This window comes from Rhynchophorus ferrugineus, unplaced genomic scaffold, assembly GCF_030347505.1.
Source record: "Rhynchophorus ferrugineus isolate W39M unplaced genomic scaffold, kcgeb_rfMv2 rfM5, whole genome shotgun sequence".
NCBI classification, from domain to species: Eukaryota; Metazoa; Arthropoda; class Insecta; order Coleoptera; family Curculionidae; genus Rhynchophorus; species Rhynchophorus ferrugineus.
The window spans coordinates 15,636,205-15,651,714 of record NW_027472584.1 but is presented as its reverse complement, the minus strand read 5'-3'; the positions used below and the strand labels follow the sequence as shown (position 1 = coordinate 15,651,714).

Genomic DNA, 15,510 nt, shown 5'->3' with positions numbered 1-15,510 from the left:
GTGATGTTACCTTTGATGATAAAGGAGTTGGTTTTAAAATTACTTTCCCCAATTCCTTATCTTCTAAAGCTAGCATACCCGGATTTTCAGTAAACAATTTTACTTTCACAACTGGTAGTGGATGCGTTGTACAAAAATCGCCCTGGGTATCCCACATGGGTTTCGAGGCCTCTGCCTGGTCAGTTTGTAACTTTTCGCCATTTTCAACTTCCATAGTACAATAAACTATTCGGTTAGGTTGTAATGATTTTATTCCCCTAACTTCCATTACGATTACCTAAGGAAACAATTAGTTAGTATATCTCTTTCAGTTAGTTACAACATTTAGTTTGAAATCAAGCGTCAATATTTTAACATCACTCTTTTGCTTCTGTGATTTGTTTTTTAGGAATATTACATTACTTATTTTTTTCTTTTTCATTTCATATTTAGCATTTACTTAGAATTCAGTCATCAATTATTCGTTGGAAATTTAATTAACTCCAACAAAAATATTTATCTACTGCTAATATACAGAGCGATATTAATCTGCGAGCTGCGAATTGCAGTAAAACTATAATATTCGATATAATAATGTTAAGTTAAATATTTGCATATTTACTTAGTTTCCCATTAATTAATTTTGGTATATATATATATATATATATATATATATATATATATATATATATATATATATATATATATATATATATATATGACTGAATATGAGACTGAATATTTTTAAACATAAAACATCTATTATTCTTAATATATTGATACCCAAATTAAAGATATTTCTGGTCAGGAATATTTTATTTTAATAAAAACCAATCAATTCAAAGCTCTTACCTGGTCCCTAAATAAAATGACGAATGATGAAAATCAAACAAAGTAAATATAATGTCACTTTTTCTAATATTCGTTTTTTAATTTTTTTAACATATTTTTATTGGTTATAAAAATGCGTAGAAATCGAAATATTAGGTGTTTTCATATATTCTGATAAATTTTTCACTTTAAAAAGGCATTTATTGAGAAAAATTGGTAAAATATATATTAATTGAAATATTTTCCACCATTTTTTACAGCTTTTTCCTATCCTTTTTGGGACATAGCGGTACCGTTAAAAATTGTTGACCTTATTTAGTATTTTGAAACCGTGTGCCAGTCAAGAACAACTAGTAATCAAAAGACATTCTGTCTGGTGAGTATGCTGGGTGTGACAGAACTTCCTATTCGAATTACAATAGAGTATACTTCACAATTTTTGCAACATGTGGCCCATCGTTGTCACGATAGAGGAGGATTGTTACCCGCAATTGTAACAATACCCCATACAATTTGTTCAACTGACGTCGATATACTTCTCCAGTAGCAGTTTCATTTGATTTTAACAGCTCTTAAACACACTACAAACACCCCAAACGGCACCCATTACCCCAAAATATTTTATGGTCATGAATATTCCGCTTCGGTGTCGATGTGAGTGTCTCTCCTGGACTAACTGATGACTTCTTGAGTTCATTTTGAGGGATTTTTATAGTAGATCGCCAATCACGTAATACGCCACTGAAAACTTTTCTTCTTTGCCTGACAAGTAATGAAACCGCGATGTTGAAACATTCCCTTACATAGCCCTTTTCCCTCTTTTGGATTTTTCCCATTGTAGGTAAAGTTCTAGAAACAATTCCTCCATCACCAGCTAAGCGATCTGAAAGTCACTTGAGAGTTTGAGTTAGGTTTTCGCCCAATAAATCTTCATTGTTTTCGAAGTTTTTTGATCGTCCAGACCGTTCTTTCTCATTGATATCAAAAAGTCCACTTTTACTTTTACGTCGTTGGATCCACAAATGGCTATTACGATATAGCGGAGCTGCACCACCATACATTTTTAAAAGTGCTTGGTGTTCTTCGGCAGCAGATTTCTTTCAATTAAGCAACAATCCATGATTAGCGTCAACACTGAACAACTTAACAATACTAAATAAAGAAAAACTATTACTTTCTGAAGAGAAATGTCTAATCGATCGAATTTGATAGTTTGATAGTTCACATTAATATTTCGCAGTTTCATTGATAGATATAGCTGACCAAAATACATGCAAGCACCTAATAAAACATCAACATGATTCTGATATATCACACTTATTATTTAAAAAGCCTGAAAGGCTTAGTTCTTAAAAAAGTCTATAATCGTTATTTTATCTACACAATTAAATTTTCATTACATTTTATCGTTTAATCTGACTTTAACCTGAAAATCAAATTACGCGCTTGAATACTCTTTTAAGCAGTTACATTACAATGTAATTATGATAGAAACTTAGGCTTATATTAAACTACAAAGCACTAAATAGCTTTAACTCAAAACAGTTAAAAGCATATTTTGAAGCTTTATTTACTTAAATATTATAGCTGTTTTAGTTTTATTCGGAATACGATAACAGTTTATATAACAATATAGGTGAAAATGTGTATAAGAAATAATATTTTATTTGGACCTTGAATAAGTTTTCATTTTCATAATACCGTTATGAGGGTTTTGGTCGTGAAATGCGTACGATGCTAATGCATCTAAAAGCCAACAATATTAGCAAGCATGAAATGCAGTGTTTCATATATTTAAAGAAATAAGAACATTTTTTATAGTAGTAGTAAACATACTGACTGTCGTGGCAAACCTTTAACACTCATGCTCTATCGGAGCAAAATACAGAAATTGTGAAGACTTCATGACGTTAGTTGAACAAAATCATTAATTCATTATCATATAATAATTTCAGAGAACGTAAAAAATCTAATATATGTGAAATCAAGCATATTAGATGCTGAAATCTTACGAAAACATATCGGCAGATCATTGTGGTATTGAACAAAATGACGTTATACAGTCAGGAGGGGGTAATTAATACAAGAGAAAATGGACTAAGAAGTTTACTAAAATCGTAGTTTTACTTCACTTACTGAATTCACCAAACATGATTTGATTGAACAATATTTTCAATTCAAATACCCTAATATGGATCTAACCTTGTATATATCTTTTTACAAAAATCATTCCGTACTTATTCAAGATCCTGATGCATTAAAAAACATAATAGTAATCGAACTAAAACAGTTACTGTGAATAAAAATGTAGACAAATAACCCTATTTTATTTTAACTACTCGTATTCTCAAAAAGCTATGCAGCAAATATCATAAATTTATTTTAAAGCAATCATTGAAGCTTATTTTAATGTAAATTGGGTATTTGCAATTAATCTATGAACTAATTAAGCAGATTTTGTCATTTTCCACCTCCTGTTGTATAAAATTAGGACATTACAATAATAATTCTGTTTTTATATATCATCTTGCTGCAAGTACTTATGAAATAAAACATTGTAGAATATTAATAAACAAATTAAAGAAGCAAGCAGAAGCGATGAAAAAAATACATTGTTTTCACACTTTTTCGCACACAAAAACACAATATTTTTTTTGAAATGATCTCAATATTTATATATATTAAGAGTAAAACATTTGTTTTTATATTATGTATCAACAAACAATAATTATACTGGATAGATATTAAATATAGAGAACATTTCTGAAATTTTAAAATATTCTTCAATACACTTTATTTTCACGTATATAGCTAAAAAAATAATTCAACAAAAATCTCCGAAATTTTAAATTAATTGTTTAAAAGCAAAAGCTAGTTTGAAAATTTGATCGATAAATAGAACGTAAAATTAATTAAGTAAATTATAATTAGGGCAATATTGTTTTTGTTAAAGAAAATGTAGTAGATTTTAAATATATTATTAGTAATTAAATCAGTAACATTAATGTTTCTGTGTATTATCTATAAAAATATAAATATTTGCCTGTAACAATTTTGCATAATGTAATACATGTGTTAATTGTATTAAGCTTTTTCAATTTTAATTTCAATTTCATAATATATAACTCTATACTCATGTTTTAGTAAAATATGTCTATGCTTTGTTTTTTTTTTTAATTTTTAATTTTAAATTTAAAATAGAAATATTTTGGAGGTCTTTCGGGCCTGTGTGAAGTTACATAACCTTTCAAAATGACGGATATTATGATAATAATTGTTACAGATATTATGTTAAATAGCATTCGCTACTGTATTCTACACGAATTCCATCAATGAACAATTTATAATTTTTGTCGTTATGTTGTGTCTTATGAAATATGTAATTACGGATTTCAGAAATGATGATTTCGATTTTAGTAACTAGTCGTCTAAAGGTTTAAATATAAAGAATTGCAGGCTCTGCTTGATGAAGATTCAATTCAAACGCAACAAAAGTTTGTATCTCAGCTAGACGTTATCCAAACACATATTTATTTACTAGAATCCTAAACCAAAAAGCTGCAGGAAAATCACAGGCAACCCATATCATTGTCATCCGCATAAAAAATATTCTTTTCTGTGTCTGGTGGAATACGAAGAGGGTATTTTATTAAGAGGGTAACTCTTGCAAATTAGTTTAAATGGTGAATGTGGAGCGCTACAGCCAACAATTTAAAAACTGAACGAAGAACTATGTTAGAAAATACCAAACACGGACCAAGGGACTTGTTTAATAACTATGTCATACTGCTGCATGGCTATATTCGACTTCATCTTGCTGATTAATTACTCGAGGAATATTTATCAGATTTGTTCCCATCTAACTATCATTTGTTAAAGTCAATGCAGCACTTAGTGGGCAGACAGTTGAAAACGCTGGACTATATGTGTAAATTCATTAATTACTTTATAATTTTGCGGCTGCAAGTTTTGAAAACGGTCATAGAAAACATTTGATATTATTTCCAAAATATCTCTCTGTCTATGACCTTACACAAAATAAATTTATTCAAGAAGTTGTAAAAGTTACGTTATACACTCAGATTATTATTATTATTATAATTAAATCAGCGAAACTTAACAAAAATACTAATTAGAATATCGTAATAGATAAAGCCCATTAAATTTAAGAAATATGAATTATAACTTTTTAATTTAGTAGGAAAAATTATCTTTTATCCTATTTGATTGTAAAAACGTATATATGTATATATTCTCTATAATATCCTAGAGATTCCTAGACACTAATTAACGTAATTAATTAATTAAATAAAAATAGTAACACTATCAAATATGTAGTATATTATGTAGTATTTAAAATTAGCTAAAAACATTAATTGATTAAATTAAGGATAATATATTTATGACCAGTTCAATGAAAAACAATAGTACTGGTTTAAATAATCAGCGAATATTAATAATATTAAACTCTTTAAATGTTAAAAAAGTATATTGAAGAATAGCATAATGTATAGATTGGGGAATGGGATAAGCTTACCTCGAGCTGAAAGGTAAGTACAACGTCCATTTTAGTAAGTGTTGTATCACTGTCTGCCGAATCCCCTTCCAATTTCACTAAAGATCCTTGCGATCTAAAAGAAGTAACATAGTTCATCAAAATGTGCTTCACATTATACGGATTATTATGGTTATGCAACCTTTGATTATAGCGTTTAAGTTTTTGTAAACCATATTTACTATCCATAGATCCTTTGGATACTGGCAGTGATTCTAAATTTGTCATCAACAAATTGATGGCTGATTTCAGTTCTTCGATGTATAAAGATTCCATTTCTTTGAGCACAAATTTTGGTAGCAGCTTGCGATTCTAACGGAGAAAAAAGAGAATACATCCGATGAGATGACTGATAGTATATTTCGGTCCGTTGATAGTCTGTCATCGCAATGCTGTGTGTTGTCACTTACCTTTTCCATTTCGGCGACCTTTTGCATTCGCCCGTCTAATTCTCTTCGAATTGCAGCTGCTTGTTCGTCAGCTGAATCAAGCTATAATCAATGACATATATTATGTATTCTGCACTCAATAACTATTATTTACCATCAGCGCGTTGAAAAGAAGCTGATGCTCAAATTTTTTCACGCCCAATATTTGTTGAAACATATCATATAACTGCTCTTTGGATAATATCAGCTCCGAGTTGATGGCTTGTGTCCTAGGCCTTTTTGTTTCGTCATCTTGAACTGAACAATATAATAAATTAAATAAATGAATTTGAAAAATCAGTATGTAATTAAAAATATACATTGCTTTATTGCCAAATACAATTAACCAAAATATTCAAATAAGTTAAATTGTTTTAAGAATAAAAACTTGCTTGACTCCTAAGCGTGTTTATATTTAGAAATCGACCGAAAAAAGCTTTTTGTCATATATATTAGGTGCTTGTATGTATTCTGATACATTTCCAATTTAAAAAACATTTGTTGATTTGGCAGCGATCCAATCATTGATGCACTTTTTCAGCATTTCGAAACTGTGTCCCAGCCAAATCGATCGATCTAAGCAAGTAGTAATCTGAAGGTGCTAGGTCTGGCGAGTATGCTGGGCGTAGAAGATTCCTATTTAAGCTATTCTTTACAACTCTTACAACATTTGGTCGTACGTTTTCATGCAAGAGGATCACTTTGAATTAGTTACTTGCTATTGCTAGTCTTTTTTTGGAATGATACTTCATTCGCACCGCAGGTAAACATCTGAAAACAGTTTATTCATCAATTGCTAGAATGTCTAAAAGTTTTCTGAGAGTTTGGGCTGGGTTTTCGTCCAATAAGTCTTGCAATTCATTGTCCTTGATATTTTTTGATCATCCAAGCCATTATTTGTCGTTGACACTGAAATGATCACTTTTAAATTGCTGCAACCATGCATCACCATACGTTCCTAAAAGTGTTTGATGGAGTTCCGCAGCAGATCTCTTGAAACCAAACAGCAAAAATAGTAAATATCACTGTAATATACTATATAGATACTTCGCATTTTCATCAATAGAAATCGCTAATCAAAATATATGTAAGCACCTAATAAAAGTAAGATAGAAATAAGTCATAATAAAATAAAGACAAGTTAGACAATCTTTTGGGCGGTTTTGGAGTTTTCAAAAATTCAGCTTGTAAATACGTACGCAGACAATTACATGAGATATGAGATACCTCAATTGTCACTGTTACATCCCCATTTAAAATAAACACCTATATTGTATTTTTCGACATATTCGCAGTTGAAATTCAGTTCAGTGCAAATTCACCTGCAGTTGTTGGAGAAAGCTGCTGAGAGTTAATCGAATAAAAAAAAATCCTGATACATCCCCAGCTTAGTTTTCAGTCTGTACTATTGGTAATGCAATTAAATCTTAACCGTTAAGAACGTCACAGGTTCGAATCCGGCTTTACTTTAGACAATTGAAATAATAATTCTTTATTAAATATGTTATGAACCTTGTTTCTTGTTTTTAATAACCATCTATAAAAAGATGTACAAATTATTAATGAACATAAAATAACATTCTAATAAGGTTATTTTAAAATCGATCATATCAGATAAACAAAAACAAATATAATAAAATTGTTTTATATTTCATTTACTATCAAATAGCAGCGCAGTAATCTTATGACAAAAATTAGTGCCTTTATGTTAATATATCTTAAACAGATTTTTAAAAACACAGACACATATTGTTGAAACGTATCTACATTTATTTATATTTAAGGAAATTCTTTAATTTTAAGTTTACGAAAATTGTAATGGTTTTATTAACCACTTAACCGGTTTTTATTTGAATTTTATGACATGGGAAAAGGATGTCCTATCGGCTCATTTTCGAGTGTTCCAGATAATAGGGGTTCAGGTACCGATGATAGACGAAGCGTGTCAGAAGAGTAGACCTGGTAGAGGTAATCGAGCAGCTGATAGGGTGGGGTTTATTGGATAGCCCAGAGGTAGCCTCCACATAACCAGTCCAACTCGCTTATTCTTGCGGGTCTTCCCGACCAGGTATCCGTAACAGGATTCCCCTACCCGGTTCCAGGCCAAAAAAAAAACCTGGTAGAGGACCCCTTATGATGGCTATAACCATAAATATCAAGAAGGTCCAAGATCGTGGAATTTTCGAGCATGCCTTAAGAGTCCATAACGTACATGTTCTATCGACGTGAGAAATTCCTAGCTGGAACAGTCTAACACCCCCCCCCCCCTGAAATTCTGAATAAATCAGGATACAGAAAAGGATTTCTTGAACCAGTCTTCTTAACCACCACCAAGAACCCGAGGGAGGAGCTTCAGCCTTAAAACACAATGCATCGACAACGAGAATCAGTCTTCACCTTCAGACTACAGGCTCATCAGCCTGTTTAGTTCAACGTCCAAGATTGCCAAGTGCGATCCTGTTTACACTCAACCGGTTCACTAAGAAGAACCATGGCATATCAGACGAACTGGAACTAGATTGGCTGCAAAAATTCACTTCGCCATGAAGAAAAAGCACAAGCTCAGCGCGGTCTTTTAAAACCTAATAAAAGCGTTCGACAAAGTTTGACACGACGGCCTAATATACAAAACTATCGAAGTAGGTTTACCCGAAGGCCCGATAATATTACTGCGTTTCTTTCTCGAGGAGAGGTCCTTTCAAGTAAAGATCGGTAATACACTCTCTAGTTCTAAATAAGTCAAAGCAGGACTCGCCCCAACGTTCTCCATTAGCCCCAGCACTATTCAACCTCTTCATGTCAGATATTCCAATGAAGAAAGGTGTTGAAAACTTCAAATTCAGTTGAATGCTACAGTCCTATGGTTAAATTTCTGGAGGTTGCAAATCAACCCAAAAAAAACCCAGGCTTTCACAATCAGAGAGACATTCGCGCCTACCAGCTGAGAGTGGAAAAGTCTCATTCCCGTGGCGACAAAAAGCCACATATCTCGGCCTCATCTTTGACCGTAGATTCCTATGGTTCCTATTTCTCAGACAAACTCTGAACGCGCCATGGTTTGTATGAAATACCCAAATTCATCGGGAAACTGATACACTGGAAATAAGACGGTTCGTTTTCTCCCTATACAACATGCTCAACAAATTCCATGCAAGCTCTCTCCAAAAATTCCTACATCAGATTCCTCTCAAAGGCGTTCCCAATCCGGAAACCCCGAAGACTATCCCCTAAAAGCGGTTTTCCAAGCCGCCAAAGGTTCTCATACCCCAAATAAAGCGCCTTCATGGGCAATCCTCTCTTACAAATTGAGTTAACATCAGCAAGGAAACCTTTTCAGCTGCCAAATCGGTCCCAAAAAACAACGACAATCAGAATTTATGAAAGAATTGACTAAAGAATTGGCAAAATTAAAATAAAAGAGTTATAGAACCAAAACCAGAAACATTTATATAATTACCGATTTAGTCAAACAGCATGAATTAAGAAACAGTTAAAAGAGTCAAGATTTAATCAGAATTAAAAAGAAAGAATAGGTATCAAGAATGTAAGTCAAGAATCAAGAATAGTAGAATTCTTATGTCGTGTGTATAATAATCAGTTGGGTCCGATGACGGAATCAGTAGTACCCTAAACCAGACAGACCATTTAGTAAGTCATTTACATTCAATTCATCATTATTTTTACTATTATGTATCGATTTAACATCTTTAAATTTATATATTTTTATATTATTCGTTAAAATAAACAAACTCGTCTTTGTGCATTAATATATAAAAAGAAGAGTGAAAACAAATTGGATTTCATTTGCAACATTGTGTTCTCTCCTTAACACACAGATTGTAAAAAATAAAAATTCCAGAATAATTTAAAAATATATATAAAAGAATGTACCTTTTAATATGCAATCGAATTTGGCCATCCATGAAGTAAACACTGTCTCCTTGCTTAAACCCTCCATCTCTGGTAATGATCTGAAATATCAAACAGTGACGTTTATATAATATAATATATTTGTACAAACAAAATATAAATTTTACCTGACTCTTTTCTCGATATTACTTCTAAATACTTCTCGAAAGTCGTATTGTGTCCAAGCTCCTAATTGTACCATTTTTGCTACTCGTTCTGATTTCAAAAATACATCATAATAATTTTGAATAGCATTTTGAAAGGCCTCATCAGCCATTATTTGAGTCTCGCCTTTTAAAAAACTCTAAAACAGGAAGAGCGCAATGAAAATATACTTAATATTTGTTGCTCAAAATCAAACTTAACCTGAAATCTATTTACAATTGCATCAAGCTGATGCCGGGTAACTTTGGTCTGACGTTTGGTCATGTCGGTGGGCTGTTTTGCATTAAACGGATAAGCTATACATCGAGAGACGAAAACATAAAGTTGTATCCTCCTCTTCCTCTCCTCTTCTTCTCTTTCCTGTTTTTCCTGGATGTCAACTTCGGTTTTTTCCGATGCAACTGAAGGGGAGGGGCTGGTTGGTCTTGGGAGAGAGTTAGCTCTCGAGGAAGACCCAATACTGTGGGTTTCCACCTATAAGTCAGAAATGAAATAGCGCTGGAGTACTAAAATAGATCTAGGCGATGATTTACCGAGACGGCACTGCTTGGTGATAAAGATCGCTGCAGTGCAGCATTGTTGGGGATCTCTAAGACGCCACTGCCTTCAGATCCGTGGGAATGGTACGGCGACGCTTCCGCCTTTATCAAAATTTGTGAAAATGTATAAATATTTATTCTTAATATTCTAACAAAAATAACATTACTTTAAACAACAGCTTTTTAATATAATAAGGTGTTAATAACCAATTTAGACTATTATATAAAACATAATTAAGTAAAACTCATTATCTCTTTTATATCTAGTTCGATAAAATGGAAAAAATGTATCACTCTAGATCTAAACATTAACAAATTTTCCATTTAGATGTAAAAAAGCTACATAGGAATCCGAAAAACCACTCTACTCGTCGTATTCATCAGATATTGCCCCATCTGATTACCACCATAATAAAATAGAAATTCGAGTGTATAGGCGACCGTGGTGCAATGTTTTGCTTAGTTCAATCAAGAGTAGCGCGGTGATCGCAACATGTTAATGGCTAGTTTGAATTAGAATTCGTTACTCCTCAGTCATCTCCGGTTTTGGCGCATGTGCACTGTCCTGCATAGAATAAACTATAAACAAACTGCATAGAAAAGAATACATATAAAAACCATATTATCTTCCTTTTCTAATGGCGGTACATTCTTTCGAAGTCGTTCAGGTTAAAACAACAAATAATCTAGGATATATAGTAATAATAATTAAATTGTACTGTTATTCTTGATGGCTTAACATACACTGGTTTTAAAATATAGAAGAACGAGGGTAAATGCAGACTGTAAGGTTGTGTTTTGAAAAGTTATAAAATCCAAACAGCATCAATTTTATTTATTGTGGGAATCTTAGCTGCCAAATTTATAACACATCATTTCCAACGACATCGAATAGGTATCAACATATGCCAAAACTTAATGATAACAAGAACAGAGAAGAAAATGATTCTTCTTGTGTTGGAACTAGTCAAGTCATTAATGAGGTTTGTCCATCAAGAATACTAACAAAAATTGCAATCACTGGTAATAATTAGACATTTATTTTAAACATAATATATTTTAGTAATGATTTAAATTTTATTTTATAGGTCAGATATAGCTAGAATCTGTTGACACTGAATGTCGAAGAATATGAAATTTAGAGAAGAAGAAATTAGAAAGCATTTTGCTAAGATGTAAGAACAAGATACACTGATACTATGAAATAATTAAATTTGCTAACAAAAGTAGACCTGGATCAAATAAACAAAATGTAAAACTACCAATAACACCCTAATGATCTAATGACAAGGAAAATACAATGCATTATTATATAAGAGTATAAGTAAATAAATTATTGTTTTGTAAAAATAATGATTGTATTGACTGAGTAAATATATTTTAATTAGAGTATAGAAAAAAATTAATTATTATTTATTTATTTCAGAGTTATTTTTCTCATAAGATCACAAACAAACGTCAATTACAAATATAAATCGTAAACTGACATTAAAATATTATAACAAAGTTAATAAATATTTAAAGACTCTAGACAAGATACTCAGTAATTTTGCTTATGATTCAGTTGAATATTGAAAAGTCTACAATAAAAACATTGAATTTTGATTACTCTCCTTCTCCTCTCTCCTGTTCAACTCATCTTTAACAATAGAGCTGACGATTTTTACTGTTGGGAGTACCATTTATTGCAACTTTTCATGTCAGTTCCAACTAATAATAATTAAATTGTTCTGTTATTCTTGATGGCTTAACATACATTGGTTTTAAAATATAGAAGGACGAGGGTAAATGCAGACTGTAAGGTTGTGTTTTTAAAAGTTATAAAATCCAAACAGTATCAATTTTATTTATAATGGGAATGTTAGCAGCCAAATTTATAACACATCATTTTCAATGACATCGAATAGGTATCAACATATGCCAAAATTTAATGATAATAAGAACAGAGAAGAAAATGATTCTTCTTGTGTTGGAACTAGTCAAGTCATTAATGAGGTTTGTCCATCAAGAATAATAACAAAAATTGCAACAACTGGTAATAATTAGACATTTATTTTAAACATAATATATTTTAGTAATGATTTAAAATTTATTTTATAGGTCAGATATAGCTAGAATCTGTTTACACTGAAAGTCGAAGAATATGAAATTTGGGGAAGAAGGAATTAGAAAGCATTTTGCTAAGATACAGTGTACAGTGATACTATGAAATATATAAATTTGCTAACAAAAGTACACCTGGATCAAATTAAAAAAATATAAAACTACCTAATGATAAATTATTGTTTTGTAAAAATAATGATTGTATTGACTGAGATTTCTTTCAGTTTAAAAGTACGATCATCCATTAATTTTAGGCTAGTGAATGTATAATACGTTTATCGAAAGCTTGGGGTAGTCAATTTATTAATGGGATTTGTTGATCAAGAATAGTAGCGATCATAGTTGATCATATTTTGAGATTTTTAGGAAAATTTCACTGCTTTCATATATAGTGGTGTTTTTTTCATTTGGTTTTAACTATATTGGCTGGGTTTGATCTAAACGATTTTGGTCTTTTTTATGGTTTTAATGGTTTATATATATGGTTCTTAGAGATCTTGTTAGTTGTTCAAATATGTAAATTAATTTAAATACGGTGTTTTTATAAAAATAGAAAGGTATATAGAAATTGTTTTTATTATTTCATTTTATTCAATACTTTTTTAAATAAAATGTGTTATTTCCAAAATTATACAAAAAAATGTAAGTAAATAAAGCTGTATGTACGCATGCGGCAAACTCTTCTCTACTTTAAAATTAAGTGGAGCTCAAATGCACATGCGCTAAATCCGGAGAAGACTGAAGAATAACGTGTCCTATCTAAATTGCCGGAATCGCCAATAAAAAGGCATGTGGTTGGCCGGTCAAATTGTGCGAAGGCACCATTTTTAAGTTTGCTGATTTAAGTGGTTTCGTGTTAAGGTTAAGAAATATACGTTTGGAGTTGTGCATATTTTCTGTGTTACATTATTGTTTATTAAGTGATTAATACAAAAGTTGATTACAATGCATCCGTGTAATAAAAAATTATTACCAAAATTAGACATCGTTTTTCAAACAATGATCCTATTCTTCCAAAAACGGGTTGATCAAGTAAATAATAGTAAATTTCTGGATTAACCACAATGCAAATATATTAACGTGTGTCACAGACATTTTAGTGAGGAATTCAGAACCCTTCCTCCACGAACAGGTCTTAGGGTAAATTCCTATCAAACATTGTTTTTATCAGGTACATGTACAATTATCTATATATTGTTTGTTTATAGAAAGCCAACCTACTTCTTATCAAAATGTTAGTGGTGGTAGTGAAAATATTAATTTAAGTAGTAGCCAATTTGTTTCGAATGTTTTCGATTTTATGTCATCACATAAAGAAGTCCTCCAAAAAAGTAATAATTAATTAGGATAGTTGGATAATTAGTACTAATAAATATTATCTTTAATTGTAAGATATCTTAACGATATTTGTAGTACTTATCTTTTACTTTTTAAAGCAACAATCAGAGGGTGTTTATTAAAAGAAACTCCCCAAAAAGGTAATATTTTTGATACATAATGTGTATATTTAATACTACAAAGCCTTTTTTTAGAATGTAGAAGCTATAGCAGCCTTATAAAGAAGTTTGGTTCCTTTCGTCGAGCATATGCTAGGGATATTTTCAATTTGTGTCAATTGTCCAATTCATAATGATTTTCAAGACCAAATTTTAAACGTTATTCTGAAGTGTTCATTATATTTTTGGATTAAACAAATTCATGCAATATTAACACGGAAGGACTTAAAGTTTACCTGCAGTATAGCAAAAGGAGAAGATACAATTCTAATAGATCCCATAAAATCGATGACACTAAACAAATAACGAAAAAGCGACAAGGCGTTATAGAAGAATATTTTAATTATTTAGTATTGAGCTCTTAATTTTTTTTTCATTTACACTTATACACTTATATTTTTTTGTTTCTGCCTTATATTTATATATTTTATATTTTATATAAGTATTTTATATATTTATGTTATTTACATTTTTGTATATTTTCATTTATATTTGTATAGGATTTTAATAAATTTAACAATTCTAATAGATCCTATAAAATCGATGACACTAAACAAATACGAAAAAGCGAGAAGGCGTTATAGAAGAATATTTTAATTATTTAGTATTGAGCTCTTAATTTTTTTTTTCATTTACACTTATACACTTATATTTTTTTGTTTCTGCCTTATGTTTATATATTTTATATTTTATATAAGTATTTTATATATTTATGTTATTTACATTTTTGTATATTTTCATTTATATTTGTATAGGATTTTAATAAATTTAACAATTCTAATAGATCCTATAAAATCGATGACACTAAACAAATACGAAAAAGCGAGAAGGCGTTATAGAAGAATATTTTAATTATTTAGTATTGAGCTCTTAATTTTTTTTTTCATTTACACTTATACACTTATATTTTTTTGTTTCTGCCTTATGTTTATATATTTTATATTTTATATAAGTATTTTATATATTTATATTATTTACATTTTTGTATATTTTCATTTATATTTGTATTGGATTTTATTTTAATAAATTTTAAATATTAAATTTGGTTTTCATTTGAGTACCATTGGTCAGTAAATGTGACGTCATAAAGTAACCAACCATTTTAAGCTAACCAATGATATGTCACGTTCTCAGCGCCACCAATGATTGGACTAAGCGAACCGTTGCCCCAAAATTTACCATTAGAATACCCCCCTGAATTACTACATTTATCCATCGATGACGCTTATCTAAGAAACACTTCAACAAGATACTAAAATTTTCATCGATTTGTATATAGCCTCAAAAGACATTCTTTTGACATGATATCCGTCTGCTGACAAAAATATGAAAAACAGTAGCTAGTGATGGACAATCAATAAAACAAAGTTCTATTCTTTTATAATAATTTTTTATAGAAAAAACGTAGAGTTATTTTTGCTGCTAATATAATAAATTAATATAAAATCCTTTGAAAATGAATAATAAAAAAATTTCATAACAGAGCTTAACGTCTAGCGCAAAAA

The 15,510-nt window shown here is 30.4% G+C and overlaps 1 protein-coding gene and 1 long non-coding RNA gene across 4 annotated transcripts in view; one reads left to right on the top strand and one right to left on the bottom strand.

Moving 5' to 3' along the window:
• Window positions 1–15,510, bottom strand: part of Cadps (calcium-dependent secretion activator 1) — a 39,098-nt gene that overhangs the window by 22,058 nt on the left and 1,530 nt on the right. For all 3 annotated transcript variants that reach the window (XM_076405585.1, XM_076405586.1, XM_076405587.1), the window contains exons 3-10: window positions 10,401–10,508; window positions 10,069–10,341; window positions 9,831–10,006; window positions 9,685–9,764; window positions 5,909–6,051; window positions 5,776–5,856; window positions 5,348–5,677; window positions 11–277 (exon numbers count right to left, since the gene is read on the bottom strand). In XM_076405585.1, coding sequence (XP_076261700.1) covers window positions 11–277; window positions 5,348–5,677; window positions 5,776–5,856; window positions 5,909–6,051; window positions 9,685–9,764; window positions 9,831–10,006; window positions 10,069–10,341; window positions 10,401–10,508 — 1,458 coding nt within the window. The remainder of the gene's footprint in view (window positions 1–10; window positions 278–5,347; window positions 5,678–5,775; window positions 5,857–5,908; window positions 6,052–9,684; window positions 9,765–9,830; window positions 10,007–10,068; window positions 10,342–10,400; window positions 10,509–15,510) is intronic.
• On the top strand, window positions 13,542–14,173 carry LOC143197277 (uncharacterized). Its single transcript, XR_013005971.1, has 3 exons — window positions 13,542–13,680; window positions 13,946–13,987; window positions 14,042–14,173. It is a non-coding gene; the product is annotated as an uncharacterized LOC143197277 (long non-coding RNA).